A 25,069-nucleotide genomic window follows, 5' to 3' on the forward strand; every position below is an offset into this window, starting at 1 on the left:
ATTTTGTGTTTACTTGTGTTATCTTTGTCTAATATTTAAATTTGTTTGATGATCTGAAACATTTAAGCGTGACAAATAAGAAATCAGGAAGGGGGCAAACACTTTTTCACACAACTGTAAGTTGCTAAAACGATGTTGGTCCACAGATTCTTAATTTTTTAGCGACCACATCTGCTGGCTTTTCCCAGATTCCCCCACTGATAAAAGCAGTGAGATGTGACTAAAAAACGCGAACACGTGGACCATCAAATAAGATTTGTCAAAGAAATGTGTTATCTTGCTGTTGATTTTGCCGTAAGAGATGTTTTTATGTGCTGTTAATGCAAAAAGCTTCTTTCGCTATTTCGCCAATTTTTTTGATGTTGTGAAACTGCAATATTGAAACAAGGTATTCTGAGCCACAACTGTAGACAGTCTGAATGACACTCAGTATATTATTTCTAATTTCAACTTTAAATCACATTTGTATAGCTCCACATACTGGAAAGTCTTCAGATATGGCGCTGATAACTAATCATATCAATGGTTCATTAAGAATGTTATATTAATAAACCCAAAACAGAATTGTAACCCAACAGATTTTGGGCCTACATAATTACTTCATAGAAATACAGTGGTCTTGGGAACTTGCCATAAAACCTTTGTAAGCACTGGATAAGTAAATGATCAACATTTGCACACTCATAGAAGGAGAATAACATTTCACTCAGTGGAAGAGTAGACTGTGTGTGTGAGTGTGTTTGTGCGTGAGAGACTGTAAATCATGAGGCCAAAAGGTTGAAAATGACAAAGGTTAATGAAGCGTATATGTGCCAGCTGGAGGACATTTAGGATATGTGTAAGGAATACTTGAATTCATTCTGCCGACGCAGTACCGTAAATACTCCAAGATAGAATATTAATGAAATTAGCTTCATACTTTCCATTTCACACAGTCACCCAGTAATTGGATTGTGACTCATCGCTATAAATCTATGACTAGTTTCCCACCCTGCAATAAATAGATTTGTTTTGTTGTTGTCAGACAGTGTTCAGATTGGAAAAGTGTTCAAAAAGTGGAACAATAAAAAGAGCCTGAGATTTAATCTCTTTGGGGCAAGTACATTTTCTAGCTTTGCCGTTACACCGACTTCAATGATTCAGTGCAAGTAAATAAACTGGTTTCAGCCAATTTCTGTTTATTTTGAATTCTGAGAAAAAAACAACTTGCAAACAAAGAACGATACACCTGAGGTTCCAGTTTTGAACTTACTGGGATTGACAGAGCTAGCAGAAACCCAGGAGCTATCTCACTAGCTCGTAATTGAAGCCAATTGTACATAAGTAATCGGCGACAATGAGAGTGTCAGTTCCCATTTATCCCATACACTAACCCCATGTTTGTCAGCGACTCTATGTTTCAGAACTCCTGTTGAAGCATTCGAGTATATTCCCTTTTTACTGAAAGCCCTTTTGCCTTTTGTCTTTTTCTCGCCACTATGAATATCCTGTGACTCTCAGGGAAAGGAAATTGAGGACAGATCACTTTGAAAAAACACTCCTTTACAACACATCTTATTTATTGATTATATGTGTGTGATGAAAAACAATATATGTACTTTAACAATAATAGGATTATATTAGTTATTTTGTTCGAATACTCCCCAAAGCTACAGAAGCAATTGTGGACTTTATCACATCCGTATCAGTAGGGACGGCAGGAAAAGGAAAAGTGCACTTAAACCAGAGATACTGAGTCTCATAATTGAAGCCAAAGGGCAGTCAAAGCAGGTCTAGCCAGGAGAGGGTAAAGTATTCACACGAGGTTGATAAATGTCAGTAGTAAACATGTGCTGGACCGGCTAAAGGTCTCAACAGCTCCTGCCGTCACTGCCAACCCCTTGGCAAAAAAAGTAACAAGGCTGGAACCCAGAGAAAACTTATAGAATCTGTTCACCCACAACATTTAATTGAGGTGCTCAAAACAAAGGTTATGATATTGTACCCCTACTTCCATTAGCACAGGTGGAGCCCTTTACTAGACTCTATGGGTAATACTCTCCTCCAATCACAAGCACGCTTTCGCAGTCTGAAAATGTACATAACAATCAGGACGTTTCTACCCAAATACATGCAGACCCCACAGTATATAAAGCAGCTTACAATGCTGTCTGCCATCCTCTACCCTCTTCAGCCAATGGCGTAAGATCAACAGGGCCCCTTGGTAGAGGGCTCCGCCTGTGCTTATAGAACTAGGGTTGAAATATTGTCACACAGGCTCCACCCTCCACTGGGCTCTATGGGAACAGCGGGTGGAGTCAGGGCATGCCCTGCCGTGACTTAATATAGACCCAACCACACTGATCCTGACCGGCTAGAAGTTTGTCGCCAGAGGTCACCCATTTCTTTATAATGTAGACCTCCACAGAAGAAGGAGCCCTAGCCACACCAGGTAGTACACAACTGAACTTGGTAGAGCCATGGCCTAACCCTGCAGGGGTCAAAAGACAGGAGATAAACACCCTGCACACCACAGTACGCACTAAATCAAGAAGCACGCTGTACATATGTCCTCGACCCTCATCCCACCAAACAGGGCCGCCAACTCTGCTACGCTGTGCGTAGTGTGAGCAGAGCACAGTGAGAGTTTCATCCCACCTGCCTATAGGCTTGGGAGATGCAGTCACAAAGCCATCCAGCCAGGCTTTTCTTGAATAGGGCTTTCTCAGCCACACCATCCTTGAAACCCACAAGCAGCAATTCAGTGTGACTGATGAGGGCCATGCATTTAACATAATATGCCAAAGCATGAACTGGGCAAAGCGAATTGCCTCCATGTCCCTCACATGGGGTGGAAGACAAAAAGGATCCAGCTGTATAACCCTCGGCATGAAAGAACTCCTTAAGTTCTTGGGAACAAAAGAGGGATTTGGTCTGAGGGTAGCCCCCTCTATGGTCACCATCAAGCAGCAAGCCACTGTGGTGCACCGACAGGTCGCTCCAGAGTCTCAAAGGGACCCTTAAACGCGGCCTTGATTACCAATGGCAGTTCCCACTGTGGGAACGAGACACAGAACACTTGGCATTGCCTCTAACCCCATGCAATAACCACTTCATGGGAGGGTAGCCAATGACTGGTCTCTTGCCAAAACCATGATGTCTGGAAGAAATGAGTGCTACATTCACTGTAACAGTGGCATGACATGGCCCTATAACCACCCAACACTGTAAAAAGGAGAGAAAAACCCAGATGCACAGGACAGTGTTTCTAGACACTTTTCTTCGCACCAGCATTGGAACCCGGACCACTTTGCCTTGTAACAGGCAGTGGTGGATCCTGCTCTTGCTACCTGGATGGTCTGCACAACCTGTACAATGAGTCCAAACCTCGGGGTCAGCCTGTCCATCTCAGGAGCCAAGCCGGAGACGATGGCCCAGAGTCGGTGATGCGCTTATCGCCTATCTAGATGTTTAATGGGTCTGAACTCACCCATCTTCTTGGCAACCAGAAAGTGCGTTAAGTAAAACCCTCTCTGTCTGTTGTGAGTGGGGTTTCTGTAAGAGGTTCTGGATCTCTGCTGAGAAGTAAGCCATCTCCTTCTGAGGATAGATTCACCTCCTTGATGCCCATAAACGGGGGAGGGACACTGCAGAACTAAAGAAAATAACACAGTCTCTAGGTCCTGTCCATCCATTCTGTTAACGTGCGGGTGTTAGAAGACCAGCGACCAGCTGTGGAGCAGCACTTAAAACAATGTGATATCCTGTCTCGGCCCTCTCCCCGCCAGGCCGTCCATGAACAGAAGGCTGGGCCAACATTGAAAGTGCAGTCTGTGATGAGGTATGTCAACGCAACACAAATGGCTTATCTGAATATGCAGCTACAAACATCATGTCACTGTGTATTTAATCTCTCTGGTCTTCAGTGTGGAGATGGATAACGGAGGAACAGACATGTGTATACCCCCCCCCCCCTCCCAGGGTTAAGCTGGAATGAGGTGTATTATCCCGATGGAGAAGTAATACAAACAAAGTCCCACTGTTAACCCAGGGAGCTATTTGTACAGGATGTTCATAGAAACAGATTAATGGCAATCGTAGCATAACAACACCAGCCACCTGGTTGAAAGTCCTGTATTTGTTTGACTATTCACCTCCCCTTCCACCCGCCATAAGAAGTCTCTCATTTCTTATAACATGTCGCTTGATCTAATTTTTGCATTTTCACATTTATGCGTTGCATTGCACATTGCAGTCAGTACAGACTGCATGGCGTAGAAATGCACGCAAAGAAGAACAATGGCATTGTATTTGTATTTTATCATGTGAAACCAAAGTAAAAACTAAGCAATGTTTGATTTTACATAGAAATACTTGGCTTCTCCCAATAAAGGGGCGGAAAGTTCTATCTACAAACATGCAAAGCGAACAGGCTAATAAACCTGGTCTGTTGCTCTGTTTCAGTACTTTGGACTGCACCGCACCTACACACACATACAATAGCATGGTGAATTACACAGAAATGTATCTCGCCCCCGCCCGCGAGATGTTGTTGTTTGCACTATAATATAACTTAAACAGAGGGGGATCAATGAGCAATATATATATATATATATTCTAAATTCTTAGTCGGCGACACCCTAACAATAACAAAGCTGCTATCAGATATAAGGGGAGGCTGGCAGTATCACTAATGAGTTAACTGTACCCCTCAAGTACCAGACGGGCCTGTATGTCCATGTGAAACCATGTTAACTTAGTAAAAGGTCTCCATTGACAGCACCTAGCAAATCACATCACTCTTGCTACTTCTACCATAAATATTCATGACACACACCGGCTATGTGCTACATGGCTCTTAGTGGAGGACACAGAAAATAAAAAGAGTTGATGCACATATTCATAATCATTACTTATCCTTTCCCCACTGACTCGTTCACTACATCGACCAGGTGCTTTTCAAACTGTTTGATCAGTCTCATTAAACGCAACTCCTGTCTCTTGATCGGAGCATTTACGCTCAGCCTAATTGAACACTGCCTGACATTTTAGCTCCCCTAGACTCCTGCCAGACCTGACAAACAGTAACATGTCATGTTTCTGCCTCTGGTATAATTGGGTTTCCATCTCAGCTACAGCGAGCTAGCTGCCCCTTATGGCAGTACATAGGTTGGAAGGCGTGCCAGCTGTGTATAAAATCACAGAGCTACACAGTCATTACTTGTGAATGAACAGAGACAAGACAAACAGGATGCGTTTAGATAATTAACCAGCAGCATTCCCTCTTTAGAAATGTTGATCCGTGTTGAGCTACTGCAATAATAAATGCTTCACAGTGATCACTCATAAATAACATAACACCATATTTCATTTTGTGCATGCCTTTATTATGAACACTTTATGTTGGCATGAGTAAATGCTTCTGAAGGGGGATTCAGGTCCCTCATCCCGGCAGCGTCAGGCGCATTGAATTGCTTTTACTCTCATGCTGAGAAAGTGGACAATGTGCCGTACAGGCAAGTAAAAGATTATTGATGGAATCCCACTGCTCACCTAGGTTTACCCATCCCATCTTCTTCACAACTCTTGTTCTCTCTCTCTCTCTTCCATCTCTGCGTCTCACACTCTGTCAACCTGTCTCCGTCTGCCTTGGATTCTCTGTCCATCTGTATTTGTGTCTCTCATCTTGCCTCCCCTCCTCTGTCGCTGTGTCTTCTCCCGGGGTCCAGGGCGCTTGCCTCTCTGCTCGTCGCAGCCATTTGGAGATTGTGCCTTAGGGCTGACAGATGTTGCGTCCCGTCTCAGCGCCACCAACCCCCCCCCCAACCACCACCACAAACAAAACCATTATCCGTTAGCTTGTCCTTGATTGCGTTAGCAGTGCTGCGTGCGCGGCATGTTCCAGCCAGCAAAGCATGGCTGATTCCCTGTGATTCATTTGGCATGCATTGTGTCCTTAAAAAGCTGGCGGACAGAGAGACACTGCACCTCCCGTTCCCCTGCTTCCTTTCATTCTACGTTGTGCAGTTAAAGGATGTGTCGAGAGAATGTTGTTCCTGCACCAGGTGGTATTGCTACATCTGGCGTGACGTGATGACTCTTTACTTGTTTAATTAGGGGGTGAAGTGTCTCTTTGTCCATATATATAGTTTATATTAACTCATCATATATTATTATTATTATATTGTGTGAGTCAAATCTGAATCAAGTAAACAGTCTCTCTGTCAGGTAAATGTAGTACTACTATGTGTTCCTGTGAAGTATAAATTCACAGTCAGTAGTATACAGTTGAGTTGCATATCTTTGAAGTGCTTTGGGACCATGTAAGTTATTTCGTGGTACAATGAGTTAGAATAGGAACGTAGTTTTTACGTATATTTTTATTTTTTAAACATTATAATACATTTATAGCTGTTAGGGGCCACAAGCCCAGGTTGCTGTAAAGTTTGCCCCTAGTATTTTTCCCGTAAACCAAATTTCTTTTTTCATGGTTGGATTAAGTGATTTGAGGGTCACAGGCAAACATTGTCGTGCTTCTTTTTTCATCCTTTCTCTAACTGGGAATAATGGTATTTGCAGTGGTAGAAAAAAGTATTCAAAACATTTTTGCTGACGTTAAATTGTAAACTAGTGATAGTAAAGCTGAAAATACCACAAAGTAATAGTCCTGCATTCTAATCTTTAATTCAAGTGAAGAGTGAAATAGAGGCATTACCAGCACAATGTACTAAAATTTACTGAGAGAAATTCAAAAATGAAACTCCACCTTAAACAGACGCTGTCAGGTAAATGTAATACTACAATGTTTTCCTGTAGAAGTACACAGTAAGTAACGGAGTTCAGCCATTTACATTTTCAGCACACTAACAGGTATGTGTCTCTAACTCTGGTTACATAAACCTGTCAACATGTTTTTGACTGTCTGTTTAAATATTCAATTGTAATACTGTGCAAACAAAGAATATGTCATAGCACGTATGGTGGCTTTTATTGTGAAGTAGCCACAGGAATCACAAGGTAATTGTCACTGCATTTAAGATCAAAAAGTGTCTACAAAGCAAGACATGTCAGACATTTTTAACATTTATTCAACAGTGAATGTCTGATTTTACACATAATTGCCTGGTTTCCCCCAATACATCATGATATATAGTCAATTAGGAATTAATGGACAATTAATAATACTGTTAATGAAAAATAAAAATAAATAACATATGTTTTCAATCTCCTTATTGTGCGTGAATAAATCCCCATGTAGGCTAAGTTGCACCGTCCAAATTTTTGGGACCATAATAATTTCTCTGCTGTTGACTGAGTGTCTCTCCACTTCGTTTCAGTCCTACAGACAGTGGCGCACCCACAAACACACACCTCTTACACAACAAACAGCACTGACGCCTCATGGCGCCGGGCCTGGACAACATGGATGGAACACTTCCTGTTATATAATACATTCTTATGCCAAGTCAAGAAGATAAATAGTTTATATCGATGTCTCAGCTCTTTTGTCTAGCGTGGAAAGAATGGAAGCCAATCTCGCAAATGACAATATGGATCAATGAGCAAAAAAAAAAAACATGATTCAATGATCAGATAGACTTGACCAATCTAACCTAATGGGAAATGTCCAAGCAAAGGCAAATATTGTAAACCTGTCAAATCCATTTAAAAAAGCTTGAGAGATATTTTGGTTATACTTTGATGATGAATATGAAGCTTAACCTTCCGTACAGTGGCGCTCACCGCTACTGCAGAATGTAATATAATATTGAGTTTATGTTTGAAATTCCTCAAAGTATTTGCATCATACATCTTTGGACACCCTCTTTTTTCTAATACAATTTTTTCTGGTAGACTTTCTTTGTCTGGCATTTTGTGGACAGTTCGGGGATATGAAATATTAAAGTTCACTTTTTAGTCAGAGCTTGTATCCAGAAGTGAGACAATAAACAAGAGTCTTTGAAGCTCGACAGTGGGAGAAGCTCCATCTGAGGTGAATTCATATTCCACCCACCTGCCTGTCGTTGCCGTTTGAGCCACACAAGGTCGTAATTGTTTTTGAACGCCATGCAGGCACACACAGACGAGAAGGCAGACACACACAAATACGATTGAGGCCTTTGAGGCCGGCAATTGCTGTTTTAGTCAATATGTTCTTGAGAAAAAAGCAGTTCTGTATTCCTAAAAGAGAGCTCACAGACTGAGTGTAAAGTAGCGGAGACTGAATCCACCTGTCACTCATATGCTTCATCTGGAAAATTCCTCTGTTTTCAAACCATTAGAGGCATTACCCATTTGTAGGAGACTGTCAGTTGTTGTTTTTTTAACCAGCACTCACCATCCCCAGCCATTTACTGTAATAATGTGCTCTCACACAAAATCTCAAGCTAAAACCCCCAATCATTTTCCCTAATGTGTACTCGAGATGCGTTTTCTCATGTACGGGCTCAGTGTGAAGCCGCAGTATGAAAATTGATGTAATTGCTGTGCTGTCAGACTGTTTTCTCCATGGGTGACCCCTGGGCCATCGCTCTACTTTTTTTGCTTTGTCACTTTTTTTCCTCTTTTCCTCCCCTCTCTACTTTTCCACGCTCACTTGCCCTCTGTCAGTTTATTTGTGGTCTCTTTCCCCCTCTTGTATCTCCTACTCACTCTCTCCTTCAGTTCTACGTTCTCCAGTGCTTTACACCCTCTATACCCTGCAGCCACAGAGGCCTGATTTACTTCCACTACTGAGTGAAGAGATGGGCTTTTGTCTGCCACTCGCAGCAGTCACATGGCGCCATGGCGGGGGTGACAGCGAGAGTGGCGAACCTGCAGTCCCTGCTACCCTCCCTCACCAACATGCAAGCTGTGTGCTCGGAATGAACTGCATGTGGGTGGAAGAACAGAGATTGTGCGTGTGTTTGTGTGTGTGTGTGTATTTGAGAGTGAGAATTTTTTATCCATGTTTGTTTTGAAATCCGTTTCTCTGAATTATGTTACCTTGTGTTCGATTTTAGCCACACTAGGATGGCAATCTCCTTCCATCAGTCGGACTCACGCTTCCAACCAGGGTGAAATATCTCAACCTTTGTTGGGTGGATTGCCATTGGATTTGCAGCACACATTCATTGTCCACACAAGATAAATGCTTAGGCTAGAGGTTCCCAAATGTTCCCATGCCAAGGTTGTCCAAATAGCATATATGGACGGTGTACTAACAAACATAAAAATAATTTCTCTGGTGATCTCCTGTTCATATACCACAACAGTTTAAAATGTTCACGTCCAGCCCTTTGTTTGGTGACAAAATACCTCAAACTAGTTCCTGTCAGCCTCACCTCTACTTTGATATTCATGCTACTGTAGCATGCTGTATACTAATGGAAAATGATAAATGGACTGTACTTGTATGAAGGCAAATCACTGTCAAAATCCGAGAACGCAAATGAGATCCACGCGCGTGCAAATCAAACAGCCGCGCACGTATTTTACTTAATTAGCGCTTTTACATCACTCAGCGAGCGAAATTCCCTCTCGCGCGAGCGAAACTTTAACCTGCTTGCTCGCGAGTAGTTTTTCTTTTTGACCGTAAGTGGGCGGACCCAGTCTCCATTGTATCTCTACATCTAATTGGTTACAATCCTCGTCTTTGGATAGACCGGATATCACTCTGACACAGACGCTAGGGGGAGATTTTCAGATTGCACTACAGGTCAGGGGCAAATAATGAACATTTTACTGCACGGGTACTTTAACTTTCTGCACTTAAAGTACATTTTGCTGATAATAACATACTTGACAGTTAATATACAAACAGTGGTCCCTAATCTTGGCTCCATATCCTTGAGCGGGTCCAAATTGTTGCTCATATTATATACAACTACATTATATCTCTTCTGTAAACACACCAATATGATTTAAATATGATCACATCATGTTTTAATCAATTAAGATCCAAGAGTTTCTTTGAGCTGTTTGTCACAAGAGGTTTGACTATCAAACACACATTGTCTGTAATAGAATGATGGTGTGAATTTAAACCAATCTGAGCAATTTGACTCCATTTACAAGAGAAACACATTTTTAATTATTGTATTTCAAAACGCTATTAACATAATTTGTATTTCATCAGCCTCTACAGTCTGAAATGTCAGACAAATGTAGAACATTCCGAGATGTAATGGAGTAGTGTTTAGTGGCGGATTGAAAACCACCTCTATCAGACCGAGCGTCTGAGTCAGAGTGATATGCGGTCTATCCAAAGGCGAGGATTGTAACCAATTAGGTGTATAGATACAATGGAGACTGGGTCCGCCCACTTAGGCTACTGTCAAAAAAAGCGAATTCTACTCGCGCCAGAGTGAATTTTGCTCGCAGAGTGATGTAAAAGCGCTCGTCGGATTTTGACAGTGATTTGCCTTCATAGTACTTGTATAGCGCCTGTCTAGTCTTCGGACCACTCAAAGTGCTTTAACACTACATAATTCACCCATTCATACACTGATGGCAGGGGCTACCATGGAAGGTGCCACCTGCCCATCAGGACTATCTAACATTCATGGGTTACTGTGCCATTGTTTATAGAATGTGGTAGATTACTAGTACGCAAATATGGCAAACATTACATGCCAAGCATCAGCATGCTAATGTAATAGTTGTTAATGAAGCATTGATGGGGTGAATCAAGAGATTAGGAAAGATTACCATGTTTAAGCGCTGCAAGCATTCATGTGGTTGCTGAGTTGGTTGTGTGAAGAAATGCTTTGCATTGACATTTAACAATGGGCTTTTCTTGTTTGTTTGGCTTTCAGGAAGGGGTTGGCAATATGAACAAATATTTATTTCATTTAACATTGGTAGCCTAACGCAGCCATGTTGTTGTTTCAAACTGTGATGCTGTATTGCTGAGCAACCTGGATCTCAGCAATAAAGAACATTTGGAATGTTTTTTTTTTTCACACATTTACTCTTGTTTTATTATTTGTGTTTTCGCCACAGCCAAACTGGGAATTACATTACATTTTAAAGAGATTACATCTCTGAAGGAACTAAACCTTTCACATCTTAACCCACACGATAGTTTGAAAATATGCAGCGGAGACGCTGTTGGACCAGTACTTTGCGAAAAACACATGGACCATGAGCTGGGCTCATCTAGAGAGGACACCGGTGACGGTGATGGAACCGATACACCGCCCCTCCCCTACTTTCAGGCATTTCTTCTTCTGCATTATTAAATGGGAACCAAGCCTATTTACAAAATTCATATAAGTGATTCCTCTGGTCTAAGACAAACCTTAAAATACTTCATCAACTGCTCCAGAGACAATGAACTGGAAGAGATGTTCGAGATGTCACTGAGAGCACCAGAGGAATGTTCTGAGTGTATGGGAACATTTTCAGTTTTACAACTAACACTATAATAGAATAAAGCTCATTTGGGTATAAAAAAACAACAATACAACCAGTCTCTCATCCATTTAAAACTAAAAGTTTTAACAACAAAAAACAAGGAGATTGTCTTCCATCTCTAGTGGAGTGAAGCGTTTAGAGATCGACTTACTTGTGAGTCTGAGATGTCCTAAAATGAACACCGTTCAGAGGACAAATACTTCTGATTGAGGACAAACACTTCTAATTGAGGTAACAGCCTTTCTCAAGCCACTAGGGATGGGGATAAATAGGATTTTATCGATAATTCTCTTATCGGTTCAGTTCTTTATCGATACCCTTATTGGTTCTTTTTCATGACTAAATAATTCCTTTTTTTTTTTTTAAAGGACCAGGATTCTAATTTATTCATATTATAATATAATGAAATGTTAGAGAGCTGCTAGAGCAGCCACAGCATTGTTTACAACATGCGTCACTATACATATACTATAAATGGTAGAGGGAGGAGGGCTAGGCTAAACAGTAAGACGACAGACAGACGAGTCAGCGTGCTGTGCTACTGTAAACACAGCCGTGGTGAATGAGAGACTGTGGACAGAGCAAATTGAAAAAGGTTTCACTTTTGTTTACATGTTCATGTTTCATAAACAGCTGTATTGCAAAACCATTGTGTTTTTACTCACTGATGATTTATCGTATGTTATTGTAACAGTAGAGAGCGTAGTTAGTGTCGTAGTAATTGATCTCTTCACCTGGTTCACTTCACTGTCTCCACCATGGCCTCTCTGCCCGCTGACTTCCCTTTGTGTGTGTGTGTGTGTGTGTGTGTGTGAGTAACGTTAGTTGGAGGAACTCAACCCTACTCAGAGAGCAGATGAGATTGTGCATTGTGATAATAAATTACACAAACACATTCAAAAGTACGGATAAAAAAATAGATAATGTTGAGCTTGTCTTTAATAATTCAGGTCCCTAAACGCCACCATCACATTATTAATCAGACTTGTGGTAAGAACCTGACGATAGCAAAGTTATTGTTTTATTTTTCATTCATCCACCATTTTTTTGACTTGCATGTAATTATGATAGCCTCATGGGGCCGCTGGTGTAGCTGTAGACTTTTAGTCTTGTTTATATTTTTACAAATGTCAAGCTTTTGCAACATGGGGATACTCTGCATGTGAGGGAGAAATGAGACCCAGAGAGGGTGTGTGAACATGTGTAAGGCATAGATAATTGGAATTTGCTTGTCTGACTGTTCACTTAAATTAGAGATATATTAGAGATTTAAATATTGATGTGGTGTCTTAATCAAGTTTAATTATTACTTTTTGTTGATTTGGCACACTGATTAACAAGGAAATGATGACGGATTAAAATAACAAAGATGTTTGGACCCATATATAAACCCCAAATGGACATGGATAAAAGACAAGAAAAACATAAATGCCCAAAAAACCTAATGGCCCAGGGCTGTAATGAAACCAGTAAATGCATCCAAATGGCCCTGAGCGCAGACATTTTTTTTGAAACACTCATAATTTATTAATGCGCTGCCTCTAATTTCTTTTAGTCTGCATAAGTACCTTACCTCTGACTTAGCATTTCAGTTAATAACATTCTGATTTCCTAACTAAATATGCAGCTTGTACAATCACTCTCGATTCTTCTCAGGTCATGTGAGATCCAATCTAAATTTTGCAGGCAAACTTGGTGGCAATGGAAGTTGCTGGGCCAACCCATCATTAAGGTCGCTTGTTACAGTGAACTCATTCTTTCCGACACCAAAACTTGTGACCATGTTTGGAACGCATCACTGCTGATACCACCACTCATCCACATGTTAACTTCATGCTTTATTTACCCTCTTTCACGACCAAGACTCGAAGATACTTAAACTCCTTCACTTGGGACACCAACTCACTCACTGGTCTCAGCGTTGGTGATTAGGTGCCATGCCGTTGTTCTGACGGCTCATTAGAAGTGGGAAACCCCGTTCCAAAAACAAACGGCCATTGCTGCGAAGGACAATTGCTTCAAAAAGAAACACTCCCTATTTAAAGAATAGAATGACAGCCAAGGCATGAGATGCACTATACTCCATCTGATTGGTTTACCTTGATATTCTCAACCTAACCCTGACTAATCATGCCTCGTGCCTAAACCTCACCAACCCAACCAACAAAGGCAACGAGTATTAAGAGGCAGAGGGCGGGTCAGGCCTTGGCCAGTAGGGAAAAAAAGTTGTAAAGGTCAGATGATGTTCTTCATAACAACTAACCATGTCCTCCTGTTTGTTGCACAAAGAGGCTTTTGGTCCAATGGGACCATTTTCAGAGTATTGGGGCTTGGAAATAATGTGTCCCAGTCCACAGAAGTAGTGTCAGTATACCAGAGGACTTCTACCAGAGGGAAATATGTGAATATAACTGAATCAAATGTTAATATGAAAGGAAATTGGCAGAAAATGGAGAATAAATAAATAAATACAAGCTGGATGTGTCACACAGATACAAGTCATCAAGATACAGAAGCTGGCATATAAACTGGGGAGGGAATGTGGAGAACAGATACAGGACTACGGCGTAGCCTGACACAGTGCATCTTGCCCTGGGAACCCATATTTTGCTTAATTCTCTGTATATATATAATAATCTGTATCTGTACAAGTAATAAGCCTATGTAGATGGCTTAAGTACAAAAGGTTTGGTAAGGCAATTTCTCTTTTATTGCAAAATGCATATTTGTGTGTATATTTCTCACAGAAATTTACTTTTGTATTTTAGATTTTCAACAGTATTCATTGTTTTTGCACTTTTTAAAAAACTTTTGCTTGGACTGTAACTGGCTATGTTAGCCTTATGCACAATATGCATATTAATCCGTTCCAATATGTATTTTATAATATCCATATTAATAATTATTCTTGCACTGTTTGTACTTTTTAATTACTTTTTAATCCCCCTTACATTGACTTGGCCTCTATTAGCATATACTCTTTTATGAGGTAACTCTCAGTATCTATCACTTCTCTATCACTTCACTGATGTGTTTCTATTCTTATGTTTCTCCTCCTTATTGCTATGCGTATCGTCGTCTGCTCCATTCCTAAATCCTAAATCCTCCCCTGATAACAAGAAAAGGACATTCCAGCCTCCCTGTGTAGCCTCTATGTTCAGGCTTCACTCACTTACGGCTGGCTCCTCACCTTTAACCGACCGCAGGGATGTCCCAGTGATGTCCTACTGACAGACCACCTAACTGGGGCAGCCGGGATTCTGATCTGAGGTGGCGCTGCGTTTCATCTTTAATATTTGACAATAATTAACTCTGAGAAAATGACCGCTTCGGATTAGAGCGGTGTAAGCAGAGAAAGGTGAAACTATTGAGGGAACCGAGCGGATGTTCTAACCATCAATTGACCCAAACCCAGGAAAAGGAATGGGTGCAAATATGAACCCATCTCTGTCTGTTCCCCATTTTGTCTTGCTTATAATTGATGTAGTTCCAGAAGAAAAAGAGGGACTATAGCCAAGCTATTCATTTTAGAAATTGGAGAGTATTTCTTTTTGCTCCCAGCTAACTGTCTAGGTGGATTAATAAATGAAGTACTGTTCAATCAGGCAGCAACCTCCGGGTCGGAAAAGTGAAGCCAATGCTGAAGTGACTTAAACTGGCATTCTTTCGGATGTCTGATTGTACAGAAGTCTGTAAGATAATGACCCTGCTTCTCACTTGATTTATTACCTCAACACACATTGTAATTGAGTCAGGACCACTTTAGTCAAAGAAAACTTTCATTTCTCTTTGCAGTAAAACATATTTGGCATTATAGCTCTGTTCCACAAGCATGTGCTTATGTAAAAAGCCTTAAGGCAGGACGAGCAGCATCAAAGGTCCCCAGAGGGTACAGAACAGAGCCGGCCTGAATGACAACATAATAACATTAAGTCAGACACAGCATGAGGAGGAGCTTCAATAGGTTCCTGTACGATAATTTGCTAATAGAAGGGAATCAGCTGATCCATGAACCACATCCAGTTCTTATTTACAATGTTTGTGTTCAATGCATCTCACTGACATCGCAGAAAGTGACAGAGGGACGCACACAATTAATTAATCTAACAAATTCAAAGGAAATGAAAGTAGAACAATACCTTTCTCTTGTTGTTGGGACTCACGTACAAATAACTGAGTATTGTCTTCGATCCTACTTTGTCATTCAGCTTCTGGTACGTTGCTCCGTAGTCAGTTGACCTGAAATTTAATCAGAAAGGTTGGATGAACACTTGATGAATTACTTGTTGCAATTAAAAGTCACCCTTGAGAATTCAGTGGGAGAGGGGAAAGCGCACTGTCGTAGTTAAGTCCCTTTTGTGCTCAACGCAGCAACATGGATCCCAGAAGGAGAACAGCAGCCACATCATTACGGTCACTGTGTGGTGACTTCAGCTGCTGTGTTCGTAATGCACAAAAACAACACATCCCTGAAACCTTTCCTCCAGACGTCCATTACCAGTGTGATTCAATACAACTTCAATTATTTGATTTACTAACACCAATGCAATCACAGCAATTATACTAAAATAGAGTTTTTAAACTTTGAAACTTAATAATTCCGGAATAATTCATGACATAAAACATCAGTTGCAGCTGTTCTTTGGCTGTTCCCATCAGGGATTGCCATTCCAGCTGGTTGGTAAACCAGACCTCAACTGATCCGGTATGGAAATCTGATTTTATGATGCACATCCTTTGATTTGACATAGGTTAGATAACCTTCCTGATGCAGCACAAAAGGGCTGTAAGGTGAAGTGCCCTGAGTGTAGGCAAACGACAATACGTAATGGTCTGAAGGACGGACAGAGGATGGACCCAAGGAGCAGAAAGAGGATAATTACCTGTGAGTTTCATGAAGAAACGTTTAAAACAAAACCTACATGACAGGTGAGTCCAAAAGTGAGTAACTGAAATCCAAAAACCAGAAATGGGCAAAATGACAAACAAAACAGAATCAGGTGATGTCCTCAGCAGTAGCAGTGGCTTTTTTTATACGAGGGGTATAAACAGGAAACTAGCAGATGAACCGACCACCAACAGACAAAAGACAGGACTATAAATGCACAATAAACTAATCAGACAACAAGACACAGGTGGGCAGGCTGAAAGCTGATAGGGGGAAGAAACACAAGGTAACAGAGCGAGGTTGACGAGACAAAGATGCTGGAAAGACAAAACCTTGTGCACGTCACCATTCTCGATGGTTTACAATATGTAACCTGACAGAATAAAACTGACCAGTTTGATGCACAGGTTTGTAGCCTGGAGCTGATTGTCCAATAATTTAATGGTGCATGGATTTTTTTCAAAAGAGAGGCTACAGATTAGACTGAGAATACTCTGTCACATTTCTCTCTTTGCCACATGCTTCTTCTATCCCAATACATAAGTAAACTATGACTATAAACCAAGACCAGCTTTGAATGAAATATTCAAATGTTGGTCAAAACGCAAATGCAAAAATTTGTTTTGAGCGGACTGAGGCTCAATCAGCTCAACAATGCCATAGCATGCAAATCTTAAAAATGCAGCAAAGACACCATAGAATGCCTTGTGTGACTTCAAATGAAGCAATCACTCACATTGACTCATGTTTTTTTCGCTCCACCTTCTCTCTGAGTAGCTGTTAAATCCACACTAAAGTCCTTGTTTGAAGGGTTCTGAAGGAGTTTACTGAGAGCTTCACGCTTGAAGTTCACTGCCATGGAAATACGGAAATATTCATGCCACACTAGCAATTTTGTCTCATTTACCTTTGAGATTTAGCCCAGTTTATTTCAGTCATCTTCTGTAACATATCACATTGGAATAAAATAATCTCATAATTTGCATAATTGAAGTAGAATTACGTAAAAATACATGTTTTGCCAAAGAGGTTGGAAAGAAAATGATGCATTATCCTGTTTCACCCCTCATAACCTGGTGTTCTATTTATTACGGACTAGTTCCATACATTGCCACCAGGAGTACTCTGCTGGATCAGTCCACTATGACGTCATCGGGTTATCGATCAGCTCCTCAGAAGCCCAGCTGTCACAGAATCACTTGATTTAGGGGCTAATGACTTATTTTTAGTGTCACAGCAACTTTCAACATGAACCAATAAAACAGCCCAACCCCAGCAGATGAAACCCCCCGGGATGATGGTAATTACATTTAATGGAAAAAAAATGACAGTTTCTCAAGGACGGTGATTCTGAGTGAAACTTGTCTGCCTTGCTCCTGGCTTTTGAAAGGCTATTCAGTGGTTACGTGTGGGTGTAAAAAGCTGCTCTGAGTGACCGCACTGCTGTGATTTCATCTGTTGTGCGGATGTTGGCTTCACAGGGGCCGTAGGTGAGCCAAATGCGGTTCACTGTCCACATGTTGAAGGGGGGGAGAAACTGAAACATTGTACGAGGACACAATAAGGATATCAGTCCTATTACAGTGATATGAATCACTGAGGAAAATGGATTCTGGGTATGCTAGGAGGATGATCAAAACCCCTTTCTACTTTCTCTGAGATAGATAAAAATGATGTCTATGGCCACTTATTAACAGGCTTACTAGATACAGTTTCAATTATAATTTCCAGGGTCTACTATACATTGATAGGCAGCTACTACACAGCTTTTACATTTTCCGTGAGGCTTTGATTTATCATGGTTTGGGGGACGAGAGCTGCATGCATCTCGGGATAGTTAACATGAGGTCACTCTATGGAGTGCAGAAAACACCAACAGCACTGCTTGAGACAGGATGAATTAACAAAACCCTCAGCAAGCTCAGGGAGTATTTCTGCTGAGCAGCAGGCTAACTCTTCAAGCTACACGAGATACTGTAAGAGTGTAGTTCAAAAGTGTAAGGATGAAGATGAAGAGAAGAACATCCCAAAATATCAGGATGTGTGTTTATGCAACAACTATAGATTTCAGAACTCACCAGGAACGTAATTTATTACCAGCTGTGACAGTAGCACTAATTGTATTGTTTTCATCTCCCCAATGGGAGCCCGGGTTGGCATGATGAAACTTTACTCGTGTGTAGACAAGATCAAAATGAAGGCGGAATTTAAAGGTGGGTGTGGTCCGACCAAGGGCGCCGGAAGTAGGGGGGTGTAAATTGGGAAGGGCCCCCCCCACCACACACTCCTGGCCCGAATTGACATAGTGGCTGGTGTGATCCAAGATGTTTTCTAGTTTCTACTTTTTCTTTTGCGTAGAGTCATGTTTTCTCATCAAGCTAGCAAATTTAAATCTATGTGTGCATTTCAATGTATTTTCATTCTTTGTATGTAACTTAACCACTTAGTTGACCTACTGCTACCCAACCTAAAACTTTGTAAGAGCCTGTCAGGTTTGGACTGTTTTGTTGCATAAAGCTTTGGGCGAGGGCTGGGTCTTGTTATTTCCAACTGTTTTGCATTGGCCTAGTAAGCTAACAGTCGGTTAAAGACGAAGGAAAGCAAATATATAGCCATAGTTATTTAGTCAAGTTTGTTTCTCAAAATTGGCAGTGTAAATTGGGATCAGCTGGGTCAGTTCATAGGACGCTTACACAAGCCATTAAACTACGTTTTAATTAAACTCAGATGAAGTTCAACCCCTGATGCGGTTTGTTTGGGCAGTTGTGAACACAATAATCGTACTCTGCTGTTGACCAAAACAAACAGTTTTCAAGCGAACCCTATAATGTGGTTTGACAACAATGAGAACATAATCTGACAAAATTGCAGGAAGTGAGCACACAGTAGACCTACTCCTTAGGACACATCCCTCAGCATACATTTTTTATTTGATCTGTTCTGCACTGAAGCCGAAGATGACTAATAGAAAACCAACCATCCATCCATCCATTGTCTTCCGCTTATCCGGGATCGGGTCGCGGTGGAAACAGGACAAGCAGGCTGACCCAGACTTCCCTCTCCCCCTCAACATTTTCCAACTCATTCTGGGGGATCCCGAGGCATTCTCAGGCCTACCAGTTGGGCGTGCCCGGAAAACCTCCAGTGGGAGGCGCCCAGGAGGCATTCTGATTAGATGCCCGAACAACCTCAGCTGACTTCTTTCAACGCGAAGAAGTAGCGTCTCAACTCCAAGTTCTCATGCTGCTATTTGGGGCCACAACAGGCAGATATATCTAGTTTAGCTTTAAACTCCCCTTGAGGAGTGCTGGATTTCTTGCAGACCAATTGGCTATCTTACTTGCAATTATCGGTTGCGTTGCTTTTTGCCGCGTTGTCCTGCTGCTTTCATGTTGCTGAGATTGTGAAAGCATGTTCACGGCCAGGTACAATCCCTTCTGAATAACACACACGGGTAGCAAAAAGCATCCTCTCTGACAAGCTTGCAGTTAGCCATTTTTTTGTAGAAAATCAATCTTTGTTAAATTGCACATTTGTTACTGAGGGCGAGATTAAAATATTGATCCTACTCTTCTGTGTTTGAGCTGCGTGTCATAGCTCAGCATATATATTGGCAGCAGGGCGAAACGGGGTCATTCGTATGTTCCCCAGATGTAAATGGCACATAATGGGAACATGACAAAGGGTCCTATGTTGCCCCAACCCGTTCTCTCATTCCCAACTCGTCACATATGGATGCTTGGTAAGGAACCCTTGGTGTCACCTTAGGTTTAAGCAACAAAACGTGGTTACTGTAAATTGGTTTGGGTTTGAGTATATTTTTGACAACCTGGGAATGAGAACCGATTGGTTTCCCAGCTCTATACAGCACATAATGGGAGCCTGGAATAGATGTTCCCCGGCTCTATATGACATGGGATATTGTGGGAACGCGTCAAAGGGAACATAGTATGGAGTTGAGCATTAGGCCCTGGGAAAATAGAACCCTGGAAACATAAGACCTTGGGGACATAGAATCCTGGGAAAATAGAACCCTGGGAACATAGCACCTTAGAAACATAGGTCCCTGGGAACATAGAACCATGGGAATGTAGAACCTTGGAAACATAGGACCCTGGCAACATTTTTTATTTTTTTATTTAAACCTTTATTTAACCAGGTGAGTCCCATTGAGATTAAAAATCTCTTTTTCAAGGGAGACCTGGCCAATATGACCTTGGGAACATATAATCCTGGGAACCTAGAACTGTGGAAACACAGGACCCTGGGAATTTAAGGCCCTGGGGACATATGAACCTGGTAACATCGGACCCTGGGAACATGGGACCCTGGGAACATAGGACCATGGGAACATAGGGCCCTGGGAACATGGGACCCAGGGAACATGGGACCCAGGGAACATAGGGCCCTGGGAACATAAGACCTATGTTCCGCACAGCAACGCTCATAATTCTGCCTTTCATGTAAGAGTGAGACAGAGCTGTGCAATATGGCAGGACAACATGGCATGCTCTACAGAGATGGCAAAATAGCTAGAAACGTTCCTCAGTAGTTGGTAGAGACAATAACAGAGCTAAAGAAGAGTGAATATTAGTATTTTATTCGTCATGTGGACACAAGCACTGCTACGAATGAATGCCAATGTTTCTCTGTGCCTTTTTCATGTGTAAATGTGCCATTGGTTGGTTCACCTCTGTCACCTTTAGGTGTCCATGTTGTAGACCCATGCAACCAAAAAAATCAATTGATACAGGTATAATGACTCTTCTACATATGAATTACTATAAACCCTGTTAAGGGTGTATAGATTTTAGCATGAATCCCAACACATTGATTTTTTTGATTAGTATTATAGCGTTTTAGCGAGTTTTTGTGTGACCTAATGTTTATTTTGCTGCATACAGATTAATAAAATCAACGTTTTTCATCTCTATTTAGCTGTGTCAGTTTTTTCTCAAAGTACTAATACAAAATGTCTAAAATGTGTCAAAATCTATTGCCTTACAGCTTAAAATGAACATTGGAAAAAGGAATTAAATGTTCAGACTTGCAAAGAAACCTTTAAAGAACCTTTAATTTACAGATTTAAGCTGAAAGGTATATCTATACCTGAAACAGCTGTTTCACCTTCCATATCCTTAGGAGTACTTAATCGACAGCAGTAAAAAGTTAATGGAACTGAGACTTTACAAAGTAATGAGAGGTAACTGAATGCCTTGACCTCACTGTCAGTTGTCCATGCACTGAATTAGGTATTCATACAGAATGTTGTCAATCTTAGACATCACATGAATATAATATGAACTGAATTCACTGATTTTACCTTCATATGACCCCTCGCTTTGCTCTCAGTTCATACACAGAAAGAAATACACATTTCCACACTGACACTCACTGACAGTTAGTATCAGATGTGCAGCATGAGCTTGTTTCAGCACTTCGTTGAAGCTTCATGATGCTTATACCAAGTAAAACATCCAAATCCAAGATGCCATGTTTTTAGGGCTGCACCATTACATCAAATGGAAATCATCTAGATGTCGTGTGCATTTTTTTTACATACGTGTCTCTCTCATAATTACGTTTGACATATTTGTCTTCAAACATATCTGTTTTCAAAGTTTGGGATCACCACTGGAATATAAAACAACATCTGCGAGTTTGAATCAAACTTGAAACACCGAACACACGGAATATAGTTTGTATTTGATTTTTGTTTGGTTTTGTTGGTCACATTGTAACTTCCTTAACTTTTCATGTTTTAAATTTCTGCATACTCTTGTTGTATTGTTGTTAGTTTTTTTCCCACTTGAGGTTTTTCTGCTTTCAGACACATTTTCAGTGATCTTGCGCAGAGGTCCACATAACATAAACATTCTGTTAGAAAGGTAACAGCAAACAGCAAACAGCAAACAGTAAATCTCAAGTATTTTTTTACTGGTATTTAAGGTTGATTTGAAAAATCTGAATGTGCCAACTATTATGACAATTAAATCAGCTTTTCTAAACATCTCTCACAAAGTAGCTATTTGTCTGATTGGTACAATACATTACAGTCAGTTATTACAAGCAATTTGCAGAGATGGCTGTCATGAATACATCTTAATGTCTTTTCAGCAAGTTTGAGAATTGTTCTAGTTTAAAACATGTCGTGAGATTAAACACCATGAGACTGAACAGTCCTTCTCTTGTAGTTAATCTTAATTCAACCTTGCTCCGCCTACTGATTTTCCAAGAGAGAACTGTTCGTGTCTGTGGTATGACAGTTCATAAGCAATAAAAAAAATAATAATAATGAAAATGAATCATGATTATTACTTGTGCAGATATTCTCTGTTACGACAATTGTATTTCTTCAAGACATTAATGCAGCTCCATTACTCTGTAACAGGCATCTACTAAAGTTACATCAGGATTGAGTCAGACATGAAGCTCTAAGCAAGGCTATGCTAAGTTCAAGGCTGGTCAAGGTAATTTACTGGATAACTTTGCAAGTTCCAGCCATGTTGATTAGTGGCTTTCATGTGAGGGATTTCTGGTGCCCACAGACATTAAACTGATTGAAGACATTCGGCTACTCAAACTTGCCATTTGAAAAATCTCTTTTTGACCTCTTTCTCAAGCTTTGGATGTTTCTTTAATTCACAATATGAGATCCTTGTGAACATTAGTATTCGTTATTCCTGGGAGCAGTGCTGGGAGCAGTTCAAACCACAGGAATACAAGAAATATATAAAACAGTCCCATCTGGCCAATTTGTCATGTCAAACTCCTTAACCGCTCTAGGCCTATCTAGAAATGTCATGTAGTGTGAGAAGCTTACCTCCATAATGAACTCTCTGTCACACTGTTGAGGTTGAAGTCAAAGAGTTTGGTCAGCATCAAAATCACCTGCAGAACAAGAGAAGGTTCGCAGTCAATACACAGGCCTATTGCTCAAATGTTGCTGAGCAAGGTAAACAGTATCAAGCCAGAATTGACAAACAGCAAAAGACCCTTGTATCCATCAAGGTAGTTTGGTCTTTGAAAAACCTGTCTCCTGTAAAGTAATTGTCAGACAAAACCATGGATTGCTTTATAGTATTTCTGCATGAATATTTAAGGAGAGGTCACTCAACCCAGACATCAGACACAAAATGTTGGCAAACCACGGATACGTTGAATGTCTCTGAGCCAGAGATACGTTGCATGAATACGTTTGGTATCAGCCTCGTATCGCTCTTGCAGAAACACACAATGCCACGTTGTGAAAAGATTGGTTAGGTTTAGGAAACAAAACAACTTGGTTAGGTTAAAATAATGTAACAACGTAACTACCGTGAATACGTTACAACCACCCTGAACAGACTTTCTTACATAACGGTATGTAACAAGCATTACAATGTAACATAAAGACAATAACTGTCAGACTGAAAGTCCCCACCAGGTGTCTACACCCACTCCACTCTGTGAGCTTCTGAAAGCTCCAATGACATTTTTGCCATGTATACTACCACACATTATTGCTTAATGTGATACCCCACTAATTGTTTCAAACTCATTACTTTATTATATCAAATTGATTCTAAACACTCCACTGTAAATATTCCTTATGCCGTTAACACCCTCAAGGTGCACGGGATGAGGGAAAGTGGGTCAGCCAAAGTCTTGAGGGAAGAACAGAAGCAGAAAACATCACATTTTGCTTCGAGCATAACAGAAGTAAAGCAGCGCGGAAACTCACAATCTATTTACTTTGTGACTGGAGGTGTATTTGAAATGAATACAATTTAGAAGGAGAGGAAAAGGAAATCTTCAGAGGGCATGCTGCAGTTTCAGTTCAATATATAGTCCTTTTTAACAGTTGTGCAGTGCTCTTACTTCTCTTGCTCATGAGTGATGTTTCATTTTGATCACACTGTATGAAAATCCCCAGAGATATTTCGCTGTGACTTTGACAGTTATCTGATGAGCCGATATGAATTGTGGATAACTTGCAGCACAATGGTCTGGTGATGTGGCGTGGGCGAAGAGATGCTGCCAATGGAGAAACATCTGTTCACATAATGCATCGCTTGTGACGCGCCGCTACATCCTTATCTCCATCTTTGCCATCGGGTGGAAACGGCTGTATGTACAAGGCAGGCGATGCACGCAGATATTTTCCAGTGCATGGAGTGAAATAAACAACCCGAGTCCAATTTGTACTCGTTGCCTTAAAGTCGTGCGGCATGCTGTGCCGGGCTGCCTTTTGATACCTCACTGCCTGATATCGAGGCAGCAGCCGAGCCACTGTCTGACTTGTGTGACTTTGTGAAACAGTTCCACCACAGTGGGGTTCCTGTGAGTACAACCAGAACAGATGCACCTTGGGTAGTGAAATTACATTGCGAGGTTGGGGCTCCTGTCATCAAGCTTATTAACATCTGCAGCACCAAGAAAGGCAGGGTTCTGGAGTGGTGATGAGGGGTGTGTTGTGGAAAATAACCACAAGTAGTAAAAAGGCATTAAGAGTGATTCAGGAAGGAGCTGGGCATTCTCAGTGTGGGGAGGTTTATTCTGGGGAATGAATAACCTTAAATGTCCGGACTAGACCTTTGCATGCTAATGACTGACCAAGTCCGTTTAGCTGCCCAGCTGGAGGCTGAATTCACACTCGCACCACGCAGCTTCTCTCTTTCTCTGGATACCCTCACTTTCTTTTTTACCCACTCCTCTCCTTAGTTCTTTCTCCCGACATATTTCAACACCATTTTCTCCTGCAAGTCTATGTGTGTGTGAGAGAGAGAGAGAGAGAGAGAGAGAGAGAGAGAGAGAGAGAGAGAG

At 41.1% G+C, this 25,069-nt stretch overlaps 1 protein-coding gene across 4 annotated transcripts in view; it reads right to left on the reverse strand.

Annotated features, from left to right (window-relative positions):
* Nucleotides 1-25,069, reverse strand: part of sorcs1 (sortilin-related VPS10 domain containing receptor 1) — a 152,301-nt gene that overhangs the window by 57,187 nt on the left and 70,045 nt on the right. For all 4 annotated transcript variants that reach the window (XM_031867137.1, XM_031867136.1, XM_031867138.1 and 1 more), the window contains exons 2-3: nucleotides 23,088-23,155; nucleotides 15,516-15,615 (exon numbers count right to left, since the gene is read on the reverse strand). In XM_031867137.1, the coding sequence (XP_031722997.1) occupies nucleotides 15,516-15,615; nucleotides 23,088-23,155 (168 nt within the window). The remainder of the gene's footprint in view (nucleotides 1-15,515; nucleotides 15,616-23,087; nucleotides 23,156-25,069) is intronic.

Source organism: Anarrhichthys ocellatus, unplaced genomic scaffold, assembly GCF_004355925.1.
Source record: "Anarrhichthys ocellatus isolate YVR2014 unplaced genomic scaffold, GSC_Weel_1.0 scaffold38, whole genome shotgun sequence".
In the NCBI taxonomy this organism is placed as follows: domain Eukaryota; kingdom Metazoa; phylum Chordata; class Actinopteri; order Perciformes; family Anarhichadidae; genus Anarrhichthys; species Anarrhichthys ocellatus.